Source organism: Anolis carolinensis, chromosome 3 (assembly GCF_035594765.1).
Source record: "Anolis carolinensis isolate JA03-04 chromosome 3, rAnoCar3.1.pri, whole genome shotgun sequence".
Classification (NCBI taxonomy): domain Eukaryota; kingdom Metazoa; phylum Chordata; class Lepidosauria; order Squamata; family Dactyloidae; genus Anolis; species Anolis carolinensis.
This window is the reverse complement of record NC_085843.1, coordinates 181,328,645-181,355,349: the sequence shown is the minus strand read 5'-3', so window position 1 is coordinate 181,355,349 and position 26,705 is coordinate 181,328,645. Positions and strand designations below refer to the sequence as shown.

At 39.5% G+C, this 26,705-nt stretch overlaps 1 protein-coding gene and 1 long non-coding RNA gene across 6 annotated transcripts in view; both read right to left on the bottom strand.

Annotated features, from left to right (window-relative positions):
* The window catches only part of LOC134297683 (uncharacterized), a 94,580-nt gene extending 91,957 nt beyond the window's left edge, over positions 1–2,623 (bottom strand). Inside the window, exons 1-2 of the long non-coding RNA XR_010004518.1 lie at positions 2,162–2,623; positions 1,188–1,320 (exon numbers count right to left, since the gene is read on the bottom strand). This is a non-coding gene — a long non-coding RNA (uncharacterized LOC134297683). The remainder of the gene's footprint in view (positions 1–1,187; positions 1,321–2,161) is intronic.
* A 14,298-nt stretch (positions 2,624–16,921) lies between these two features.
* dlg5 (discs large MAGUK scaffold protein 5) overlaps positions 16,922–26,705 on the bottom strand; it is a 147,046-nt gene continuing 137,262 nt past the window's right edge. For all 5 annotated transcript variants that reach the window (XM_062975868.1, XM_062975870.1, XM_062975869.1 and 2 more), the window contains 4 exons: positions 23,911–24,038; positions 22,673–22,782; positions 19,545–19,654; positions 16,922–18,615 (listed from right to left, as the gene is read on the bottom strand). In XM_062975868.1, the coding sequence (XP_062831938.1) occupies positions 18,500–18,615; positions 19,545–19,654; positions 22,673–22,782; positions 23,911–24,038 (464 nt within the window). In that variant the 3' untranslated portion in view covers positions 16,922–18,499. The remainder of the gene's footprint in view (positions 18,616–19,544; positions 19,655–22,672; positions 22,783–23,910; positions 24,039–26,705) is intronic.

The following is a 26,705-nucleotide window of genomic DNA, read 5'->3' as shown; positions in this document are numbered from 1 at the left end:
GTGCCATTCAAACTTCTTCATGAAATTCTTATCATTTTCTGATTTTAAAAAAGTAGGGGAGGAGAGGAGGAAGAAGGAGAGAAGGGGGGAGTAATTACTGGCTTCAAGTCAATGCTATCCATAACACTGAAGTCAAACCCACTGATATCTCAGTGCAATGAAATAGTAAGTGGCTGTAATTTAGAGCCTGGCTGCCTTAAAGCCACGTCCTGTGGACTTTTTCTCAGCTACACTCCAGTTATTAAAGTTATAAGGTGCCGATGCCTTTCTTCTATGGCTGCCTGCTTCTAATTAAAGGAGATTGTGAGCACAACCAAAACTCAGTTGAAGCTGCTCACCACTTTATCTTTTAATTCAGCTCCCTAATGCCTTTCCCCTTACTTCTGAATAGCAGCTCATTAATTTTCCACCCAAATGCAATATGTGTGCTTCCTGAATGCATATAGAAATGCTTCACAGCCTCAGCACCTAATTGCTATCATTAGAAAAGCTTTCTGCACCACAACATTCAGCAGCCAGTGATGCTGCTTTTCAGTTTCAGGTTACTTTGTAAACCTCGGGGTTCCTCTCCCCACTCTCTCCTCACATAAACATCTTTGTTTTTCATTATCTGCTGTGCCTAATAATGCCTTAATCTCTCAGTGGTTCACAGCTCAAGGAACACCACTGATTGCTTGAACTGAAGGTGTTGTCGATCCACGGCACACACCCCCAAAGATTTATAGAACATCATAAAACTTCAAGCAAATAATATGATTTTTATTGGAGTTGCAATATGCCTAAGTGTTAGAGGTTCCAGAACAGACCTAGCAGCTATACCCTACATCCTCTATCAAATCTAACCCTTTAATAAAACGTGTTAGTTTGATGATTTTTGTATAACTTGTATATTTTTTGTACTGTGTCAATTCTTACTGCTATGAAGTGTATAAACTGTATCAAATGTATTATTTATTTATTTATTTATTTATTTGCTATATTTATACCCCACCCTTCTCGCCACTAAGTTGATTCCTTGCTCAATTACTTCCCATCTGGGAATGTAAAAAAGTACCCAGCTTTAACCACAATGTAGCATAGGAGGGAAACAGATTGAGGGATTTTACAAATCTTTTCTTCCTGTACAAAACCAGATCAAGCACACCATATTCTTACTTGGGAACCTTAACTGCACATTATATTCTTACCTATGGCTTCAAAAGCTTTCTTTCCACAAAGTTGCTCTGCTCCATTGATAGTTTTGCTAGGATGATCTATTCCCTTTCAGAGCAGCCCATAGGAATCAGCTTCTGGTTTGCGCCTTTTTCATGCACCGGTACCCTAATTAATTGTATTAAAATTTAAACAGTCAGCTTATGCACGAAAAGACGCACAGCTTTCCATCATTTTATCTTTATATATACAAATGAGCACTGCTTACTTCTTATAACAACATTTTAAAAGTACATTTTAAAAGTAACTACACTCAGCCACAAATAGACACATACAATACATCTTCTGAGTTCATTAACCTTCAGTTGGATACTACATTGACATTTTTCCCATTGCCTTTTATTTATTTTAGAAACAGCAACCGTCATTGGTACCATTTTGTCCAAGGTCCTATATATTATACAAATATAGTGCAATGATGCTATCTTGACTGCCATAGCTGCAACATACACAATTCTGGGGTTTATAGGTTGCTGAGAGGCTTGAGAAGAGTTCTTAGATTGGAGATTAAAATTGCTCCCCTTTCAACCAGGATTCTATTGGAAGCTACCAGGCAGAGCCGGCCCTAGGTATTTTTCAAGTGTAGGCGAACAGAATTTTGGTGCCCCCCCCCCCAAACCAATCACTGAAAAATAAAAGCGTTGGATAAGTGAAAATGTTGGATAATAAGGAGGGATTAAGGGAAAGCCTATTAAACATCAAATTACATTAAGATTTTACAAACTAAGCACCAAAATATCATGTTTTACAACAAATCAACAGAAAAAGCAGTCTCGACTGCACCCCCCGTATGTTTTGCGCCACAGGCGACTGCCTAATTCGCCTCATTGTTGGACCGCCTCTGCTACCAGGTAAGTTCAAGTGAAATCATAGCATCATAATTGTTTAGTGTGAAAGGGTCCAAAGCCCCAGAAAGCAATTATTGGAGATAAGAAAAGAGTTGGTTTACCTCCCCATGTGATATCTTGCTTGGTTTCCTATCCCCTGCTTATTTCCTGGTTGCTGTTCTTGGGTGGAATGTTCCATTGGTTCTTGTTTTGGGGGTGGAGCTTGGGACTCCCCTGTAGGTTTGGATGAGATGGTTCAGCCTGTGAGCTAGGCTCTAGAGCAGGGGTCCCCAAACTAAGGCCCGGGGGCCACATGCGGCCCATTGAAGCCATTTATCCGGCCCCCGCCTCCTCCCTTGCCCGGTGCGCGCCTTCCGGAGCTTTGCTTGTTTCTAATGGTATTTTAATTATTATTTAATAATTAATTAATTATCAAGGGGGTGCTTTGCTAGTGCTTTTGGTGCACAAAGGCGGAAGGGGGCTGGACTAAATGGCACAAGGGGTCTCTTCCAATCCTCTTTATTATTATTATTATTGACACAAAGACACAGTATAACACAGCAAACGAGATATATATGCCGGATTTCGTATCACAAATCACAAGTTCCCAAGCATTTAGGGCCGTGTGATGCATTATTATTATCATTATTAACAACATTGAGGCTGGGTGGCCATCTGTCAGGGGTGCTTTGCTTGTGCTTTTGGTGCACAAAGATAGAAGAGGGTTGGACTCAATGGCCTAAGGGGTATCTTCCAACCCTCTTGATTATTTTTATTATGATTATGATTAACATTGAGGCTGTATTTGTTCCCGTTTGGGTTTTTTTTTTTACTTCAAAATAAGAGATGTGCAGTGTACATAGGAATTTGTTTATAGGGTTTTTTCCAACTATAATCCAGCCCTACAACGGTTGGAGGGACCGTGAACTGGCCCCCTGTTTAAAAGGTTTGGGGACCCCTGCCCTAGAACAGGGGTCCCCAAACTTTTTAAACAGGGGGCCGGTTCATGATCCTTCGGACCGTTGGAGGGCCGGACTATAGTTGGCCACCGAGCAATAACAACAACAACAACAACAATAAAAAAGAGGGTTGGAAGACCCTTTGGGTCATTGAGTCCAATCCCCTTCTGCCTTTGTGCACTGAAAGGACAAGCAAAGCACCCCTGACAGATGGCCACCCAGCCTCAATGTTTATTATTATTATTATTATTATTATTATTATTATTATTATTATTAATAATAATAATAATAATAATAATAAAGAGGGTTGGAAGAGACCCCTTGGGCCATTAAGTCCAACCCCCTTTTGCCTTTGTGCACCAAAAGCACAAGCAAAGCACCCCTGACAGATGGCCACCCAGCCTCAATGTTTATTATTATTATTACTATTATTATTATTATTATTATTATTATTATTATTATTATTATTAATAATAATAAAGAGGGTTGGAAGAGACCTCTTGGGCCATTAAGTCCAACCCCCTTTTGCCTTTGTGCACCAAAAGCACAAGCAAAGCACCCCTGACAGATGGCCACCCAGCCTCAATGTTAATAATAATAATAATAATAATAATAATAATAATAATAATAATAATAATAATGGTTGGAAGAGACCCTTTGGGCCATTGAGTCCAATCCCCTTCTGCCTTTGTGCATCAAAAGCACTAGCAAAAGCACCCCTGACAGATGGCCACCCAGCCTCAATGTTTATTATTATTATTATTAATAATAATAATAATAATAATAATAATAATAAAGAGGGTTGGAAGAGACCTCTTGGGCCATTAAGTCCAACCCCCTTTTGCCTTTGTGCACCAAAAGCACAAGCAAAGCACCCCTGACAGATGGCCACCCAGCCTCAATATTAATAATAATAATAATAATGTGACTTTGTGATACAAAATCCAGCATATCTATCTTGTTTGCTGTGTCATACAATATAATAATAATAATAATAATAATAATAATAATAATAATAATAATAATAATAATAAGGGTTGTGAGAGAAGAAGAGACCCCTTGGGTCATTTAGTCCAACCCCCTTCTGCCCTTGTGCCATGGAGGCCGGATAAGTAGCTTAGCTGGGCCGCATCCGGCCCCCGGGCCTTAGTTTGGGGACCCCTGCTCTAGAAGCTTTCCCCCCTCCTTTGGCATTCCTGAGTAAAACCTCTTAGAGATAGGTTTTAGAATTTGGTCTGGGTTCTTTGACCTGGCAAATTCAAACAGGCAACATAAATCACGTACTTACCATGTAGTTATTATACCTCATAGTCATTATAGATAGTTCACCATAGCTGGTACTTACCACATAGGTCATAGTTTAGGTACTTACCTCAAAGATAGCAAAGCTGATAGTTTACCTCATAGCTTATGTACTTACCTCATAGTCATTATAGAGTTCACCATAGCTGGTACTTACCATATAGTTATTATACGTCATAGTTTACCTCATAGCTTATGTACTTACCATAGTTATTATACCTTATAGTTTACCTCATAGCCCCGGTGGCGAAATGCGTTAAAGCACTGAGCTGGAGACCGAAAGGTCCCAGGTTCAATCCCCGGGAGCGGCTGCTGTTAGCTCCAGCTCCTGACAACCTAGCAGTTCGAAAACATGCCAATGTGAGTAGATCAATAGGTACCGCTCTGGCGGGAAGGTAATGGCGCTCCATGCAGTCATGCCGGCCACATGACCTTGGAGGTGTCTACAGACAACGCCGGTTCTTCGCCTTAGAAATGGAGATGAGCACCAACCCCCAGAGTCAGACATGACTGGACTTAACGTCAGGGGGAAACCTTTACCTTTACTTTTTACATCCCTCATCCAAATTATTTGATGGACTGTATGAACTTTTATGGGGAGTCCCTTCTTTCGGTCCCATCACCCTCACTGGTTCATCTGGTGTACATCATTATGTACTTACCACATAGGTCATAGTTTAGGTACTTACCTCAAAGATAGTAAAGCTGATAGTTCACCTCATAGTCGTTATAGTCATTATAGATAGTGCTTATCATAGCCTTGTACTTACCTCATAGTTTACCTCAGAGTCATTATAGATAGTGCTTATCATAGCCTTGTACGTACCCTATAGTCCTTATAGTTTCCTCATAGCTTGTGTGCTTATCCCTTATAGTCTTCATAACCTTCCTTCTCTAGCAACATAGTTTTATTTCTTTATAATTTCAGCGATTTTACCTCATATTATTTCTAGTACAATAAAAGGACTATTTCCTGTGTTCAATAAACATATTTTTGGTTATCTTTAACCAGCTTCAAGAGTGTTTACTTTGGGATTTGAGGTATAATTAAAGGGTAAACCGAACGCCGCTTGGGTAGCCAGACCTCTAGATAGCCATTTCCCTCAGTGTGCCTTCACACCCCACATTAAACCAAAAGAGTGAGCAGGAGGGAAATGAAACCCAATCTCTAGTCAGTCCAATAGTTGTGGGGATAAAGAAGTACCAGTATATTTCCTATGCTTTATGGATCTGCTTTCCATGTCATACTTTGGGCCTTTGCTCAGCCTTGTCTCCACATTTTGTGAGCTCTGGATGGAAGATCCTAAATAAACTGAATTGCTGAATAAACTGCTGGCTCCACTTCCTTACCTTTGCCACACATATACCCATCTAAAAAGTGGAGGAGACCACATGGGGGAGGTGACACTAGGAATGGACAAAGAGACTTGTTCCTGGCTCCTGACCCATCCGCTCTCAGCAAAGACTAATGAAGAAATAGTAGAGCCATTGTTGACTGGAAAACTCTAGGGTGAGTTCATTCCTGAAAATCTCTAATACAGTAGAATCTCACTTATCCAAGCTAAATGGGCCGGCAGAAGCTTGGATAAGTGAATATCTTGGATAATGAGGAGGGATTAAGGAAAAGCCTATTAAACATCAAATTAGGTTATGATTTTACAAATTAAGCACCAAAACATCATGTTATACAACAAATTTGACAGAAAAAGTAGTTCAGTACGCAGTAATGTTATGTTGTAATTACTGTATTTACGAATTTAGCACCAAAATATCATGATATATTGAAAACATTGACTACAAAAATGGCTTGGATAATTCAGAAGCTTGGATAAGTGAAACTCTACTGCATTCTTCAACATGGGGATCCTACAGTATAAATGTTGCTCAGAATGAAACTGAAATTTAAGAACTGCAAAATCAATAGAGAGAAAACTTTCTTTAATGGAGATAGATCACAGAAAGGGAAGTTTGTGGGCAGCTGGGCAATCCCTATGGCAAACTCATGGCAGGGCAAAAGGGGACTGGAGTTCAAAAGGATTTTAAAAAAGTACAATGTTAGTCATTTCAACTGAAATATTATCACTATAAGAAAATGCAGAATCAGTTCCAGAGAGTGTTTTTTTTTACTGCAGGACTTTGGGAAGCAAAAATTATTAAGTATCCTAACAGTTCAGATAAATGAGATATAAATATTTGAAGGGCTTATCAAGTCAGAACAATTTTTCCTATCTTGACCTGTAATTGCACCCATTAGAGAAGGTTCTTTGTCAAGGGAAGCATAGCAGGTGCTTAAAATGTGAATGCATTCTGCATTATTCAGGTGGAAGATAATTTTGTCAGTGGATGGCTGAAGGTTACACCGTGAACAGCAGGCTAGCCTGTTTCTGCTTTTCTTTTTGTGTTTATGTGAAAAACAGTCAACTCCAAGGCCGCTTATTTCTAGTTCCCAGCTAAGGAAGAGCATGAAAAGTGTCTGTAACAGGACCAAATCCCTACCCAGACTAATTTCAATCTGAGCCCTTGTCACAACCTTGTCACACGGCTGCCAGAATTGATCAGTGTCGTCGGAGGGCATGGGGAACCCAGCGCCCCATGCCCCACATCATCTAGCTTCAGTTAAGGGCAATCTCATTGGGAGGAAGTGTCAATCACATGGCTTCTCCCATAGAAGACTCCACCCTCCTTCATGCACGAACCCACTGACATCATTTGATGGGAGCCGGTGGGCTCTGTGGATGATCTGGGCTAAACAAGTGCATGCCGCCAAATTCTGTCCTTTGAAATGAGGTTTTTAATGCATCCTTGACCTCCCTCCCTCTTGTCTTCTGTGGATTCAGTGTCTCCATTCTGGGTTTTAGTCCAAAGGAGCTACTTAGGGTGTTGAACCAATTTCAGAAATTGGATTCAATAGTCTGGATGGCTCCTTTAAAATTCAACAAGAAACCTAAAGCAGATTAATTGCTTTAGTGACATTAAAATCAACAATTGGTACTGACTCTTTGTTGGTGGAGTGATTTCCCACACTTCAAATTACATTTGCAGTTTTTGTTAAAGGAGAAGATTCATCCCATGCAGAAGACCATCTTGGAAGAGTAGAGGGCAACAGAAATGGTGATGTAGAGAGAATTGTGTAGTTTTCAAGCACTCTTTGCAATTTGGGATTTAGGACCTTATCACATATGGTTTCACCCATTTTCTCTCTGTTTTTGTATGCTAGCAAAACAGAGTTCCATGGAGGCACATCCACTTCCAGTGGCCTCCTTGTCTGTCTTGCCAGCACACAAAAACTGAGAGTAGGAGGAACGTGGGGGAAAGAGGATGGAGGAAGCATGTGGGGTGGCTGGCCATCCCCAAAGACAGACCTTATACCTTCCTCCAAATGCTTTCCCCTGCTTCTCTCCTGCCCATGGGATAATGTCCTTAGGTAAAGATTTCCTTGTGTCTAGTCGTGTCCGACTCTGGGGGTAGGTGCTCATCTCCATTTCTAAGGTGAAGAGCCAGTGTTGTCCATAGACACCTCCAAGGTCATGTGGCCGGCATTACAGCAGGCACTCACTCCGCTCCCCTTTCAGTCAGCAAGTTCAACAGCTCAGCGTTTTAATCCGTTGCACCATTGCTCTGATAATGTCCTTCTTCTTCTTCATTCACTTAATCACTTCCGACTCTTCGTGACTTCATAGACCAGTCCATGCAAGAGTTCCCTGTAAGCCATCGCCGCCCCCAGTTCCTTCAAGGTCAAGCCAGTCACTTCAAGGATGCCTTCCATTCATCTCGCCCTTGGTCGGCCTCTCTTCCTTTTTCCTTCCATTTTCCCCAGCATCATGATTTTTCCAAGCTTTCATGTTTTCTCATGATGTGGCCAAAATACTTCATCATTGCCTCTAATATCCTCCCCTCCAGTGAGCAGCCGGGTATTATTTCCTGGAGGATGGACTGGTTGGATCTTCTTGCAGTCAAAGGCACTCTCAGGATTTTCCTCCAGCACCAAAGCTCAAAAGCATCTATCTTCCTTCGCTCAGCCTTCCTTATGGTCCAGCTCTCACATCCATAGGTTACGATGGGGAATACCATTGCTTTAACTATGCGGATCTTCATTGCCAGTGTGATGTCTCTGCTTTTCTCTATTTTATCAAGGTTGGCCATTGCTCTCCTCCCAAGAAGTAGATGTCTTCTGATTTCCTGGCTGCAGTCTGCATCTGCAGTGATCCTCGCGCCTAGAAATATAAAGTCTGTCACTGCCTCCACGTTTTATTCTGTACAAAATGCACAAATGGGATTTTTGTGCAGAAAACGGCATTTTTTTTCTATGCAGAAAACCCTTTTTCCACACAAGAAACTACCTACAAATTTGGTCCAGAATATATGCAAAACCTCTCTTTAATATAGGGTTCTTGTCAGGGTTTCCTGATGCTCCATATGCATGCCTTCTAACCATTATCCATATATCATCAAATATTATTTCCACTAGATCATTATTTCCACTAGATATGAATAACATTCTTTCTCCCAGTAATTAATGTATATCTACAATAAATGCCCATGGTAATTCGAGGAAGGATAATGTTACATCTTTCATGGTGTAACTGTCATTTTATCTTTATAGTTATGAAAGTGTGCCCTCACTGAACAATGAAGGAGGAATATTCCATAGTTCAAGGATTGCCTTGCATTGCTGCCTCATGCTCTCTTTTGGGTGTTGTAGAAACAAAACAAAAAATAGAAAGAAAGTATGTTTGCATCTCAAGTCACTTTATTCAGAAGTACCTAAAGTAACCGTGTTAGTTTCTTTCAGCCAACATGAAATAATTAAAGACATTGCAACCACAGTGTAGCTAAATCATAAATTGCTTTTTAAAGAACCATTTCCCAAGCTCTGGAACATGATTTCTACCATTTCCTAATGCCATCTGGCACTATGCTTTCCCCGAGATGCAATATTTAACAGTCTGAGAGCAAAAACAATATATTAGTTGACAGTAGAAGTGGATTAAAGAATATGCAAAGCCAGTCAAGGTATTTTCACATATTAAGATAACATCTCACTGAAACCCTCACTCCACATTGTGAGGATGAGCCACAAGATAGAACCCTAGCCTTGCTTTTTTCAGTTGAAGGAGTGCAATTACCATTTTACTATCCCAGGAGAGGGCAATAAAGAATCTGCTACAAGATTTTAATGTGCCAGAAGTGCCTCTGGTGATCAAGATATAAAACAAAAACGTAATATGTAATAAATCCTGAAGTAAATGGCCACATATTGTTACAGCAGATTTTAAATTGGCTGAGACTATATTCTTTTTCTGTACATTTAGTTCTCAGACAAAGTAAAGACTTTCTGTATATATTTCAGATTTCAATATTAAGGTCAAAAATACGTAGTATGATTTTACATAGGATTTGTGCTGCATTGGAACAGTAAAGACAAATATCACTTAAGTAAAATAAATATTAAATATTAAATAACCAAAAAATAAAATAAGGTGTAAACACTAAACTAATCTGGGAATCTGATATTGCAACACATCCAATGAAGTGGGTTAAAACCAGTATAAAAAAAAGATTAGGACTAAGTACCTTCCAGTCTACTTGGAATACATGAAGCTCATTCCAGAGGTTCATCAGAGGTTTTTCTTCTACTTTTTTTTACTTATTCAAATAGACATACATTTCTGTTTGTTGCATACAGTGCAATACTTTCCAGCTATTAGTGTCCCATAATCATTTCTCAGGTAATATATCTTCTTTAAGGAGTCACAGTCTTCTATTTAAATAGTACATATAAAGGTATCATAGGCTCTAAATTAATATCCGTTTCCACCTTGTCTACAGACTTATGGGTTCCCCTATGTACATTTTTAGTTTAATTTTACATTGAGATGTTGGATCATTGGTTGCCATTCCTTAACAAAGTTCTCCAAAAGTTATCTTCTTAAGAGTACAGTTATTTTATCCATTATCAGCAAATCTGTAATGTATTTTCTCATTCTTCTAAGGGAGGTACTTCTAAGGTTTTCCAGTATCTAGCATATACTATTCGAGCTGCCACTGTCATGTAAAACTATTTTTTCCTGAATTTTCTTTCTAGTTCTTCATCAGACATGTTGAAAAGGTACATTTGTGGTGTCATTTTGAAATTTGTGTTTAACTTCTTTTCGAGATATACATGAATCTGTTTCCAGTAGTTTTTATTGTCTTCCTTTTTTGTCCTGGATGATGATTGTAGTTTTTAATGTAGACATATATCTGTGCATGGGTTTTCTGTATACTGTGTGGCCCAATTGTTGATTTGGTTTGTGGGTGACTAGGACATCTAGTAATAGTATTTTTACGTCATTTCCTTTTGGAGAAACATTTTTCGAAACAAGCCCTGAAAACAGAAACAAAAAAGCTCACTATATGGTTCTATTATGTGAACGATATGTTCACTATTTGGAGCCATGGAGAAGAAGAGCAAAGGTTCTTGGATCATATCAACAATATTCACTCAAACATCCAGTTCATCATGGAAAAAACAGGGTGCCTTTTAGGAAAATGAAATTAAATTTAAGGAAAGTGTTCTGCAGTGTGCAAGTACTTACAGGCATAACACTTGTCGTTTGGAATTTAGCATCAAACACCAGCATTTGTTATTGCTAAAAACCACAGACTTCTATAGAGTTTTTCAATTATTCTGGTGATACTGGAAGTCATAGCTGTATATACAATGGCATAAGTTCCAGTATCTTTTAGAGAGCACAGCTTTTATGTTTTGATAGTTATGGGATTGCACTGAAATTCCGAAAGAATATTTATCATCTTAGAACAGGCGTAGCATTACTAAATTTTACAGATCAAGAGTGATTTCAACTCAGAAAACGTTGCCCACACAAAACAGTAATAATGATCCAAATCTGTAACTGTGGTGAATGCATCAAATGAGATGAATGGGAATGGTTTCATTGCTGGTTTGAATAATTTATTCAGTTTCTGCTATTTGCAAGAAAGAATAAGGAGTTTTACAGGGCATTTTAAATCCTCTTCCTGATAACTATAAATCTCAATTGGTAACACTTTTGGTCTCATATATTTCCTCAAGCATTTCTTGAGCAGACATTTCAGAAACACAAGCACTAGGCATTTTTAAACATTACCTGAGATCTTTAAGAAGTTCCATTTTTCACAGTATGCTATTTCTGGGCTTGTAGAATTATGGCATAGCATGAACTTTGCATTAAGGGCCTAACATTTTTTTCTAGGAGGAGAGAATGGAACTATAGTTGTTGCCTATTTCTTTGTTTTATATCTATTGCCTAGGACAGTGATGGCCAACCTATGACACGCGTGTCAGCACTGACATGCCTAGCCATTTTTGCTGACACACTGCGGCATGCAGATTGATTGGATGACCATGTATTTTGTGGCCAAATTTGGTGTGATTTGGTCCAGTGGTTTTGTTGTTTACTCCATGGGAATTATATGTGTGTGTGTGTGTATGTATGTGTGTGTGTGTGTGTGTGTGTATGTGTGTATATAATCATTCTATTATTACTCTATTATTATCGTAGTATATTATCATATTATTACTATTATATTATATTATTCATTATTTATGACTACATTGAAATTAGAATAGAGAGAAATCAGCGTGGAAACTGCAAGAGGTACAATAGATTGTTGTACATGGAAATAATGGTAGTAAATAGTTTTTGATTTATTGAATACAGTTATATATTACAATTATATATTTTTGTTGTTTAAACTATACATATTGCGAAATTACAGTTTTTTTCTCGAAGTGACACACCAGCCAAGTCATGCTAGGTTTTTTGGTGAATTTTGACACACCAAGCGCAAAAGCTTGCCCATCATTGGCCTAGGAATTTCAAATTACATATTGTATGACATCTTGGTATTGCAAAATATTAGTTTTTATTTTTAGTAAATACAGCAAGGATTACTCATTACTAATCAGAAATTTACTTATATTTGTTGCGCTTCTGAAAAGCTGCACTGCACAGACCTAAGGATCTGCTTTGAGATGTTTGCCACCTAATGGTCTCAAGTGAGAATGCTTACAATGTTGGTGATAGTTGGCCACCAAAAGAAAACAAATATGAGTAAGGCTTCACCATGTAAGAGGAGCCCCCGGTGGCACAGTGTGTTAAAGCACTGAGCTGCTGAACTTGCAGACTGAGAAATCGCAGGGAGCGGAGTGAGCGCCCGCTGTTAGCTCCAGCTTCTGCAACCTAGCAGTTCGAAAACATGCAAATGTGAGTAGAATAATAGGTACCACTCTGGCGGGAATGTAGCGGTGCTCCATGCAGTCATGCCGGCCACATGGAGGTGTCTACGGACAATGCTGGCTCTTTGGCTTAGAAATGGAGATGAGCACCAACCCCTAGAGTCGGACACAACTGGACTTAACGTCAGGGGAAACCTTTACTTTTACCTCACCATGTAAGATGTGATTTCCTGTCCTACATTCTATGCAGTCCTATCAGGAAACATGACTTCACTATGGGAGTTGCAGGCTGGCCCTTCTAGAATGCTTTGGGGTTCTAAGAGTTCCGGGTCCTTATGGTCTCATCCATGTACTGTTGAGCTCTTTCAACTGGATATGTGGACAAAATTAATGCTTCCCATTCTAATTCCATTAGATGTTATGAATTTCATCAGAGGAGTGGGGAACAGCAGAAGGAACAGTCTGAACCTGCCCGCCCCCCCCCCCCCGCCCCCCCGTCTTTCGCCATCTTCTGGAATGGCCAGCCATCCCATGTACTTACTGCACCTTTCCCCAGCTTCTTCCCACTTTCTGATGCTTGGAGTTAGGTAACATCTGACTCCTGAAGATGACTGCTGGGGTCCATTTCCATGTGCTTAGGAAACAGAGCCCCATGACGTAAGGGCACTTCCAGTGTGACTCCATGGGGCTCTGTTTCCTAAGCGCATACAAATGGAGCCTAGCAACTATCTGATGAGCTCATAAGAGCAAGAAACATTACAGAACTGTGGAAATCCAATCATACAGACCACTCATCTGAAGAACAATGATTTCCATTCTTCTCTGATTTAGGTGCCTTAGTTGATAGAGAACCAGTGGGTGTAATCTTGGCTCCTACTTGTCCAGTGTTATTGGGTACTTTTACTTTGTAAACCCTAGGGACAGATTACTTGGAGAGGTGAAAGCCACCCCATGTGGTGTAGACACTTGTCCCTCCTGGCTTATTACACAGGGCAGAGGGGGGACTAGCTCAGTGGGCGAAAGGTGACATTTAGTTGTAGTACTCATTTCCACCCTCATCCAGAATATCTTATTATTTATTTATTTACGGTAGTTATACACTGAAGGAAGATTGACAAGGGATATCCGGCAGAAGTTTATTGTTTTTTTTTAAATCACTCCTTTATGCGCCGAACCATATATGTGCACGTGAATATATCTATCTATATCTATCTATAGAATAAAAATCAGTGTTTGTATGTATGTATGTATGTTTGTGGCCCCTGGTGGCACAGTGCGTTAAAGCGCTCAGCTGCTGAACTTGCGGACCAAAAGGTGCCAGGTTCAAATCCCGGGAGTGGAATGAGTACCCGCTGTTAGCCCCAACTCCTGCCAACCTAGCAGTTCGAAAACATGCCAATGTGAGTAGATCAATAGGTACTGCTCCGGCGGGAAGGTAACGGCGCTCCATGCAGTCATGTCGGCCACATGACCTTGGAGGTGTCTACAGACACGTTGGTCACGACTGGACTTAACGTCAGGGGAAAACCTTTACCTTTACTATGTTTGTTTGTATGTATGTGTGTATGTGGCAGCTTTCTGACTGGCCGCCACTTTCACAGGCCACTGCGACCGCCACGAAGGACTGACATGGACCAAACTTGGCACACTTAACCCCCATGACCCGTTTTATGTCCTGCTACCATTTGGCAGAGGACGGACCATGGATGATGAGATTTGCAGTACTTTAAATCACTCCGGCTCCCACAGACCACTGCGATGCCCACCAGTGACGGAACTGCACCAAACTTAGTAGGCAGAATCCCCATGACCCTCTTTCTGTCCTGAGACAGATTGGGGGAGGACGGACCAAGGATGATAGGACTTCCAGTACCTTCATTCATTTCTTGACAACACTGCAGCTGCCACAAATGACAGAACTGGACCAAACTTGGCACCCATATCCCAAATGATACACATTACACACTGCAGCAGTTTGGGGGAGGATGGACCAAGGATTATGGGATTTGCAGTACCTTCACCCAATTCGCCTCCCACAGACCATTGCGACCCCCACGAATGACACAATTGGACCAAACTTGGAACACAGATGCAACGTGGCCCACTTTACGCTCTGCTGTGGTGTGGGAAAGGATGGACCATGGATGATGGGACTTCCAGTACCTTCACTAATGTCCTGAGACCACTGCAACCCACACCAATGACTGATCAACACCAAACTTGGCACACAGAGCCCCAATGGCCCACTCTACATCCTGGTGCAGTTTGGAGGAGGATATACCATGGATGATGGGACTTGCACATGGGGGTTTTAGTTCCCCACAACAACAGAACCCAGCTCACACTGGATCTAGACTACACTTGGAACACAGGCAAACAATGCCTTTCTCAAATGACCCGGGCACCGCCACATCCCCAAGCTAGTTAATATATACATATAAGCAAATTTACATTTGCACATATACAGTTCAGCGCATACCAGAGTGAATTTTTTAAAACTCCCTTCTCCTAATTCTTCATTCAAGATCTGTTTAATATATAATTTAAAATAAAGAGTTTCAGAGAGTTCTAATTGCTCTCTATTCATGCTTCCTTTAAATCAGCTGTGTGTCTGTTTGACAGTCGAACCATCTGATCAGCTGTTTCGGGTTTTTTTAAGTGGACATGTGCTGGAACAGTCTCCATGGGGGGGGGGGGGGAGGGAAGGAAATCACGTGTTTTTGTTGAGTGCAAGGTTACACAGTGATGTGAATATGCACATTTTTGGCTAGAATTGGGATAAAAGAGGAACTTTTTATCCAGTGTTCTTTGGCCATTGCAGCAAATCAACGCACATTTAGTCTCCTTGTATGAATCTGCCTAGGCCCTGAAATCTTCAGGAGAGGCTCTTCTCTCAGTCCCACCTCCACCTCAAGCTTGCTTGGTGGGAACGAGAGAGCGGGCCATTTCTCTCAGTGGCTGGAACTCCTGCCCAGGTAAGCCAGAATGCCCCCTTCCTGCAGCAGGCCAAAACCTTTTTATTTAGGCAGGCTCGTAAAGGAGGTGGTTTTTAAGAACATATCAGGGACTGCTGTGGTTTTTTGAAATGTTTTTATGGATTTGATCTGAATTGTTTTTAACACTAATGATGTTTAATACTGTTTTAACGTTGGTATATGTGTACACTTTAAATGATATTTTAATGCTTTTAATGTTAGCAGCTTTAAATCTCCTTCTGAAGATAAAAAGTGGGATAAATATAAACATTATCAATATATTTTTTTAAAACCTGGAGCTTTGGGTAGGCCTGTGCATTAGGACTCTTCATTTGCAAAGATGGGGTATATGCTTTAGGTTTTGAACTCAGATCCTTTTATCTCTTTTAGGATAGGCAGTGCAGACATGTAATTCAGCTAAGAAAAATCTGTATTTCCTTATTAATTCTTTTCATCTCTCTTTGATCCTCTCCAACATCATTTTATGTTTTTATCTTATAAGACATGTATATTTATTTATACCCTGCTTTCCTCTCTTGTTTGAGACCCAAAGTGGCTCACATATAACATATACGATATCTAAATTCTAGACATGTCTTCTGTTGAGCCACTGGAATTTGTCATGATGAATACTATTTGAAAGCTGTCCATCGTATTATCCAGTTATACTTTAAATCATGTACTGTGGTCTGTGGCCACCTGAGCCTGGGGAACATGGGATGGCAGACAAGATAGCTGCCACCCAGATTTGGGGAACCCAAATCTGTTGCCTTTCATAAAAAGGTGAAAACATGCCTCCGCTATCAGGCTTTTAGCGAATGGAATAGCGGCATGATGCTGGAAAGGCTGTGAAACATGGGGGGTGGGGTGGGGGACTGTCTATTTCTTTTTACTGTAATGTTAACTGCATTTTTTAATTTCAACTTTCACACATGACAAAGATTTAAGAGTTTTTTTTAATATTTATATTCATACCAGGGAATATACCCAGCGTTGCCTGGGAGTTGGACGCTCCACTGCCCATTTGCTTTCTCTCTTCTCCAACTCTGAAAAGGCCTACCGCATAATGTCTCAATGGCAATGCTCTGGCAACGGTGGGCAGGGTCTCTTTGTGGCTATTTCTTTCCTTCCTCCATTAACATACATACATACAAAGTATTTTTAGATGTATCTGCATTAACTTTGTCTTAAATTAGTATCATATTATGTCATGTCACTGTTAGCCTCCTTGAGTCTTTCTGGGGAGAAAGGTGGGATAAAATAAGTAATTTTATTTTCTGCAGACAGGCGTTTGGCAACAGTTGTATTGCGAGACTTTCAATGTTTATTTTCTTTTTATCAGTACACTTTAATTTAACTTTTCATGTTTTAATTGTATTTTCTTTTGATTTGGGATTTGTTTGAATTGTTCTACACAAAGTCAAGTATTAGAAATTGACCTTTATTTAACACAATACTCAGTTTCTTTAACATTTTTTTGTTTTTGATACAAAGTGACTTTTTTTAGTACAGAAAATTTAATGTTGCAACAGTACCAGCTTGTTTCAATTGTACCGCTGAAGTCCCACTCTGGCCTCCCTCTTTAAAAAAAATATATAACTGCTGTTCCTCAACTTATAAACAGTATTTCAACTAAGAATTTATCAATAGCCTTTCTACATTTTTCTTCTCTCTCCCATATTTTGAACTATAAAATAGTATCTGCAAAACAGAGATTAACATTTCCAACCATTTTTTTCATAGAACAACTGTGCAAGAAGAATCCCTTTTTTAATTAATGCAAATAAAAAAAGAAGACAAAATAAAAACTGAAGGGCCAAAGGAAAAATATCTGTATAATGAAATGTTAGGAAATTATCGCAAATGCAACCCTATTCAAATGTTTTAACAATAAGGTTACAGTACCTACAAAACATGACATGCATTTTTAAAGGGAAAATAAAAAAACATACAGTTGGAAAAATGAAACCAGAAGTGCAAAAAAGGAAAACATACAATGGAATTTGGTACAGCAGGAAATACAAATGGTAATAAAATATATATAAACCAAAACAAATGCATACTATCATCTATAGAACAATGACATGACTAACAGTTATGAGATTACTCTATATGTTGCCCAGTTCCAAGAACCTAGGCTGTGCTTCTAATTATTATTATTATTATTATTATTATTATTAAAAACCCTATGGCTATTACACTCCAAAGAACAAAGCTTGAGCAACATAAGCTTCCAATTACATAGACTGTCTACATGTGATAAAATAAAGCAATCTAGGCCCCGCTATGAACCCCTTCTGATTTCCTGCTAAATGCAGGCCCAGCAACTCAAAATTATTATTAGTAGTATTTTGAATACACAAAGTAGCACAGTTTGATTGGATACATCGTGACATTTAAGTATTAAATTCATGCACAAAAGAAGCAACAACTTTTAAGTGACAAAAGAGTTTATGCAACACAAACAGTGGCCTGACCCATGTGCTGGAGAAGTGCTTCTCCCTCCATCCCCCTTGCCCCCAAATTCACTCCAAGACACAAGTACCTATGAGAAAACCATTCACAATTCATGTGTTTTTTCTGAACACCAAAGGATAGAATCACACTTCATGTAAAAGTCATTCTCACTCAGCATGTAGAAACTCTACTCTTGTTTTTGTATCAGAAAAGAAAAAGGTGGGAGGGAAAGGAAAGAACCCAGATAGTTAAAAAAATATATTCAAGTAAACAAGAACCACCAAATATTTGGGGTGGGGGGGTGTAAACGTATCCTAAAAGGTTTTCTCTTCTTCCTTCCTTCCTTTCTTTTTCTCCCTCTCTGTTTTTGCAGCATCAAAAAGTCTTCTCAGGGAAAAAGGAAATTCTATATTTGTCCATTTTTGTACTGCAAGCAATTCCTGTCAGCGATATGCTTGTTGGTTTCCAGGCCCACCTTGCTCATGAGGAACTCTCCTTTTCACCCAACGTACAGGCAGCCAGGGACCAGAAAACCCGATCAATGGTTTATGTGTGTGTGAATAGAGACCCAGCTGGAATCCACAGGACTTTGTTTTGTTCTTGATCAACCATCGTCATGATCTGAGTGCAAATGGTTGAAAGTGGACCGCCCTGGACAACCCCTTTAAAAAGAAAGCAAATTAAGAATTTCAGACCAAGTAAATTATGATTACAAATTATTTGCAGAAATTTTAACAAACAGACTGAAACAAATCTTAAGTTGGTTAGAGAAATCCATGTTTTTAACAAAAAAAAAAAAGTATTCACAGGTAACATTGATAAACTGGAGAAATTATCAAAAAAATGTCTGTTGTGTTTTTGTAAGGGGGTTATGGCCCTTTTGTTTTGTTAAAATCTGTCTTTCTGTATATGTCTTCAGTCATGGTTGTGGTTGTTGAGTTCGATTTGTTTTACTTTTAATGATGTTTTTATACCCTGATGTGATTTTAATTGTTTTAATTGGATTGTTTATGTGCTATTATGTTTTTAACTGTGTTTTAGTTGCTGTATTTTGTTGTATGTTCTGGGCTTGATCCCAACTGTAAGCCACCCCAAGTCCCTGCAGGGAGATGGTTGGAAGGGTATAAAAATAAAGTTGTTGTTGTTGTTATTATTGATTGTAGGTTTGTTTCATTGAATAAAAATAGATATTTTTAAAAGGATAAGGCATTTAAAAGGAGTACAGATGATATTCTAATGTAAACAACTGAATCCAGACAACTACACTGGTGGTCCAGATCTATGATGTCACAAACAAATTATTTTCTGGCTTCTGAGGATTTTTTTTTTCCGTGATGGGAGCTACTTCAGAAACTGCAAGTTACTTCTGCCTCTGAGGTTATCATTCAGGAAACACTGTCAAATAGTAGAGATTTAGATTTCTTTCCGTCTTTTGGATGTTGCACATAATTAAATTATATCTGCAATTTAAATCTCTAGGAGTGGCTTCTAAGAAAAGAAAGTCAGTTCCTTAAAACAGGTGCATATCACATAAATCAACACACTGTGACAGTGTCTTCTCTGGTTCATTTAACTGGAATTAAATACAAACCTGTAAAATACTTGCTATATTCCTGCTCTATTTTTTGAGCTGCTTCAAATTGTTCTTTGGAATGTTTCTGTGTAACTTTGTCCCTCAGGAAGATAGGATCCTTTTGCTCTCTGTAACAAACAAATAGAAATGATCCTTAATTTTTATGGGAAAGACCATAAGCAGCTTAACAAAACCTGCATCCAAACATGAGTTTTGAACAAATACAATTGTGGGTTGGATATGCCCTCTGGTGTCCAGAATGAAAAGGCAAGCTGGTATAGCAATGCAGAAACAGAAGTGAATCAGCCTTTGAACTGCTGCAACAGGCAACAAGATCTGCCGGTATTGGTTTTCTTATGAAGTTTGGCGGCTGTGCAAATTATTTCTACATGGACAACTGTGATACATTCACTTATCATACAATCCCAGACTGCTAATACCTTAGATGCACTCCAGTGCCCACCTCAAGCTCAAGTACAGTTGTTCTGCTCCCACAACTCCCTGCCCTCCCTAGATCTGGTTTGTTTCTGATCATAGGATATAACCAGAATAAATTTACTCTATAGGTCTACAGCACTCAGAATCCTCCAATAAGCAGGGCCAATAGGGATTATGGGAGTAGTTATGTACGAAAGCAACCTTTTCAAAACTCCAGCTGTAACACTTAATCACTCCTGTTTCCGCGTGGAAGCTGTTTGAAGTTGCTTCTTCAATTTCTTCTGTTTTTGTCTAACTTTTCCTTCACAGCCCTTATAAGCATTTAGAATAATATTGGAAGACCTTTCTCTTCTATAAAGCTTTTGACATATTCCTCCATCCTTTTATGCCCACTGGCCTTTCTAATGGCTTCAGTTTATCATAGAATTGATCATACCTTGATGAGGGGGCGCTGGTTTTATCCATTTTGCCACTAAGGCACATTACTGAAGATCTAATTATATTATTTCGCTAAAACAAAATCAAACCAAATTTAATGGTGCTTACTTGTCTTCACCTATGTTCAAAGCATACATAGTAACTAATCTTGCATCTGTATTGTGGGCAAACTCAAGAGGTCAACAAGTACTTGAATCTTCTTTAAATTATGATTATTTATTATTATTTATTTAATTTATATACCGCTCTTCTCCCCCAGGGGGACCCAGAGCGGTTTTACACAATGCCACAATAGATGCCGCATATAATACAAAATGTAATAAAACCAAACAGTCATAAAACACAATTACAAACCGGGATCCAAATCCAATTAAGATTAATAAAAACCATGTGACCGTTACATCAGGGGAAGTAGAATTGAGCCAAAAATCAGAGCCAGTCTGTGTTCAACTTCATATTAATCCAAGAATCCATCAGGTCGTACCAATCCATATACTAGGATGGGCCAAAAGCATGGTCCCACATCCAGGTCTTCAGCTGCTTCCTAAAAGATATGAGTGAGGGGGGGCTTAGCTAATCTCACTTGGCAAGGAGTGGCACAGCTGTGGAGCCACCACTGAAAAAGCCCTGTCTCTCATCCCTGCCAACCGCATCTGTGACGGCGGCGGGACCGAGAGCAGGGTCTCACTCAAAGATCTTAATCTGTGGGATAGCTCGTAGGAGGAGATACGTTTGGGGAGGTAAGTTGGACCAGAGCTGTTTAAGGTTTTGTAGGCCAAAGCCAGCACTTTGAATTGTGCCCGGAAGCTAATAGGCAGCCAGTGGAGCTGCTTCAACAGAGGAGTTATATGCTCCCTGAATGGCACTCCTTTTAGTAACCTGGCTGTGGAACAATCTATTATATATTGGCATGACCACCAGATCCTTGAGAATCAGAATACAGGAACATCGTTCTAAAATCAGAAGAAACAGTATGGATTCCACCTTATACACACACTTCAGTGAGAAATCTCACCCTTACAATAGCTTTAATTTTTTTGCTTTAGAGAAATTACATGTGACTAGCAACACAGATATCAAAAGAACTCTCCTCCAGAGGGAAGCCTTTTGGATTCATAAATTAAGTACTATTACCCCTCATGGTCTGAACAACAAATTGGACCTCACCTGCTTCCTGTAATTAGATTAAGGTATTTAAATCACCATTAGACCATGAACGGCTGCTCGCAACACAAGATCAACAACAGTATACTAATACTGCGGACATGTGAGTAGATGTTTCAAAAATACCTGACAAAATGGGGCTGGATGTGTTTGACTTAAAATATTGCATACTTTGGGGCGTTCCGACATGTCTATTTTTACAAGGGCTATTTAATTTATAATTTATATCTCATGAAGAGCACAATATTAGATAGTTTTCCTTTTATTTTTATCTCCACAAAGAATACCTGAAGCAGAGCCTCCAACATATATCATCATAATAAAAAGAATTTAGAAATATATTGTCGCTTACCAGAAGAAGAGTTTCTGAAACTGGAGATACCCGGGAAAACCAGTTGTGAGACTATATTACCTCTATTTTCCATGACTGAACCTATTCCAGCCAACAACCAGCTACTCAGGATCTGCATTAATGTCATATCTGTTTCCCTTGTTTTTGAATTTACTCTCGTTATACTGAAATTACTTCTGTTATACTGAATCTTTGGAGATACCTTACATCTTTGACACCATCAGCACAGGAGTTGGAACACTTATAAGACTTTTACCACATTTGGTTGAAGACCTAGACTGTTCTACTCTAATCCTGTGTTTTACTCAGTTGGAGTCCAGAGTAAATCCTTCCAGGATTGCAGAGAGACTGAGTCTGTTTGGCTCTAATCCGTGTTTAATCTAATTGAAGTCCATAGGAAATTCTTCCAGGACCGCAGAGACTTACATCTAATTGTTTTGTTTAATATATTTAGAATTTTTTTTTTTTTCATTTTTAATCTCATATGATTTCAGAGGATTTGGCATTGATTTAGTTTACGTGAAATGTATATGGTGTTCTAATATACATATTGTGTATATCATATGTTTTGAACCATTATTGTTCTCTATATATTTTGGCACATTGTTCAGAATAGACATCTGTGTTAGTTATTATCATATCCTCGGGTTGCACAAAATTGGACAAGCAGGTGCTCTCGCTACATCTCGCTTAAAGAGCAGGATATGGATGGGTGAGATCCCCCATACAACCATAAGCCACATTTCACACTTACTTGATCTGCTTGGCATTTTTGTATCGAATGAAGATGACAATAGGATAAATGTGAATGCTGTGGAGCCGCTCAATAGCATGAGGAGCGATATCCAAGAGACAGTGACAGTCCTGAAAATGAAGAATTAATTCATTACATTCGGCTTGTGGAATGTTCAAAGCAGTATTATTAGCGCTTTGGTACAGAAGAAATGTGCCCGGAATAGCAGCTTGCATAAGGCTATAAACAAAGTTGTGACTGTAGTCCATTTCAGTCACTAGTGAGATTATATTAATTCCTCTTTCTGGTGGTTTCCTCACTTTGTCCTCTGGTTCCAACCAACACATGATGAAATCTCCCTTTCTCCTCCTTCCCTTGCTGACTCTTTCCCACTTCTTCCTATCTTACTTATGATTCCTGTAAAATTCCAAAGAATGACATCTTCCACAATACTCCTTATTTCCTTTTTATTGTTCCATTGGGACTTGGTATGTTCTGGAATCTGCTTGGTGCCTTCTGCTGGCATTTTTAATCACCTGATTAACAACAAACAACCCATTTTGTGCTCTCATGTTTTTAAATTCACCCATCTCTATCATCTTTCCAGTTTCTTGGGCCACACTACATGTGAGGGAACAAGTACATTGGCTTGTAATCTGTGTCTGTTAATACTGACAGACACAGCTTCCCCTTGCCTTTTGGCCGAGTGCTTGGGTTACTGGATCGCAGTGAGGAAATGGGACGGCTACTTTGTGAGAGGCTGACCCGATGGGATGGGAGGAGGAGACAGCAGCAACTACAAGGTGCCTGTATCCCTCAGCTTGATCACAGTGGCAAGCGAGTGAAAAGAGCGGGGAGCATGTGTCTCCCAACTGTCCTCATTCATGAGACCCTCAAAAACACGTCCTTGGTTTTGAAGGCCATGTGACTGAGACCAGTTGGGAACTGCATGAAAATAGAAGAAGTGTGTACATTACATTTGACAGCAAATCCTTTTTTGTGATGCACATGACATTCGATGGCACCTTATACTTGAGTAAATATTTTTATGAGAAGGATTTGATTTATCTTAACACTTTGACCGTGCACTAACTGCAAACAATTCAGTGTTATTGTATATGGTTTTCAGATGGTCTCTCATCTACAAAGATGGCAGGAACAAGGTGGTACAGCTACAGCTGAATGGTTGACACTGTGTGACTTTTTTTTCCTGCAGGATAAAAATCAATGAAGATAGGGCTAGACAAAGAAAGCAGCACCTTCTCTGTTATCTCCTTTATTGAGGCAACAGTTGTCACGTCAAAATGTCCACTCCTACGTTTATAATCTATGAATAGACAGTCTTTCACGCCCCGCTCGATGGCTTGTTGAGAAGCTTTCATCACCTCTGTTTAAAAAGGACAAAAACAAACAGGAGTTTATTCATTTTTAGATAAAGAACATTAATTTAGTATAAGGTATTAAGAAGATTCTGAACCAATTTTTTGAACTGTGCATGAAGACACATACCACATTGATGTTCAAAGAAGTTAAATGCATTAGAGGCCATGTAAATACTACAGATCTTCCCTAGACAATCAAGAAATGGACTTATGGATAACACAAGATTAATGTAAGCAGTATTATATAAAACAGGAGGAGGAATATATAACTCTCACAGGAAATATATCTCAGGTTGTGTGGGTGTCCCCATGCGTGAACATACAGAGGGATGGCATTTCACCTTTCATTTCCATTTTATTAAAGGTAGGTTCATACACAGAGAAACCTGGAAGGGGGGTCAGCTAAGATGTTGTTGAAGCAATCACTCAGCTGATTCTGATGAATGACAAAGTCCCATTATGTGGCAGTGAACCCATGTAAAAATCCATGTGCTAGAAATGCACTTCCACACTGCGGTTATGGCTTCAGGGCAGCAAACCTCTCAAAAGGAATGCAGAATTAACAGAGCAAACATTCAAATAGCTGTACAGGATGGAAGAAAAATATTAGCAAAAATGATAATATCCAGCAATACCTTGATTGAAGATTATATCAATTCTAAGACTCCCTGTAACGGATTTGTCTTGCCTAAGGAAAAGTTAGTGCGTGGCCTACCTTGAGGGATTGGTTTGCAAGCAGCCATTTTGTAAAAAAAAAAAAAGAAAAGAAAAGAAGAAGAACTAGGCAGACATTTTGTGTGGCTCCTTTCTAACAGAGGCCAGGGAGAGGAGTTAGATTGCAGCTATTTGCATGAAGCGTCCTGATTGGCCAGATGCAAATAAGCAGATGCTAAGGGACAAGAGAGGGGCGGAGCTAAAACGTCCGTTAGAGGAGTTTTTCCTGAACATTCCAGTCAGTTGAGAGTTGGGAATTGAGTTGGGAACACTGAAGGAGTAAGCTGGTTCCCTAGAGTTTAAATATTGTGATAACTGAGACAGTTATTAGTGATAGCTGGTTAGCTAAGAGCTCAGGAAGGACAGTGTGTCCTAGGTTAAGTTTAAAAGTCAGTGTTGGAAGTAATTATAATAAAGCCATCAAGGAAGGAAAGGCCAAGAAATTTCATGATAGGAAAGCCTCACAAAAATGTGTTGAAGTAATAGTGTCTTAAGAAAGTATTCAAAAATCATCTATAACCCATCAAGCATTTTGTGCCATATTCCTGTTCCTGAAACAGTCAAACATGTGCCTCAAAAGAGTGAAATAAATCAATAGTTCTTGTTTCATTACACACAGTGTTTCTTCTCCAAACCTCAAATAAAGCAAAGTTCCTCAAAAAGAGTTACAGCAGAAATAGTCTCCCCTCAGTGTCTCTTTGCATCGCATGTGCGCACGCACTCGCATAAGTGTCCATGGAAGCAGCGGCTGGGATCTTGATTGATCGTGAAATGGATGTGTGTTGCATATTTAATGGTGGCAGCGGTGGGACCACAAAACTCCCCCTGCCTTATTGAGAAGTTCACTGGTGCCTACTGTGTTACACATAAGATGGTGGCAGAGGAAGGGTATTGAAATTCCCTCCCTGTCAGAAAAGTTTTGTGCCTCTTGTGTGTGCGTGCGCACGTCTCATATTTAATGGTGGCAGTGGTAGGATAACAAGATTTCCCCCTGCCTGATTATGAAGAGTGTGTTGCACCCCTTCCCACCCAAAAAAGAAATTGAGGCTAAAAAAGAGGGATTGACTCAGAATCGCTGGAATCCTAGATTTGCAGTTGCAGTTGCTTTAAAAAAAAAAAAAAAGAGGATAAGGAGTGGCAGCAGTGCCTGAGAGAATGGGAGTGAAGCCAGTGGGAAGCAAGTGGTAGTCATCAAGTTTTATCTGGATCTTTCAGCTGGTTTTCCATTTCCTTCAGCTGCCTAGCTGAATCTCTGTGGAATCTATGTTTCTTTAGAGCAGTGGTTCCCAACCTTTGGGCCTCCAGGTGTTTTGGACTTCCAACTCCCAGAAATCCCAGCCAGCTTACCAGCTGTTAGGAACTATGAGAGCTGAAGTCCAAAACACCTGGAGACCCAAAGGTTGGGAATCACTGCTTTAGGGATTTTTTCCCCCTAAAACTGAGGTTCCAAAAAGGAAAGGTGCATCTTGGAATTGATGGTATCTTAATTTTGGTGAAATATGGTAACTGTTCTGTCCTCAGAGCGAATTCTTGAAGGTGATCTAATCTCACCAGGAGCAGAGTTGGATTTACCCAGGTGAACAGTTAACAAAGAATTTATTTAATAAAGTAATCAAAGTCAAAATTCTAGCTCCTCCCAAGACTAGGAACTAAAATTTGTAGAAGTTGGAGGCTTGACTCAACTGTATTTCTTGCTTACTTTTTGCCTTCTTTTTGTGTCTTTTCTTGCCATAATAATAATAATAATCATCATCATCATCATCTTTATTTATACCCCGCCACCATCTCCCCAAAGGGACTCAAGGCGGCTCAAAAGTACTCCAGAATAATAAACAGTACATAAACATAAAACAATAACACATGAAATTATAGCAACAACCACAACAGATGCACATAACATCACATGTCAATAAAATTGTTAAAACCTAGAAAAATGTAGAAAATACCAGCGGATAAAA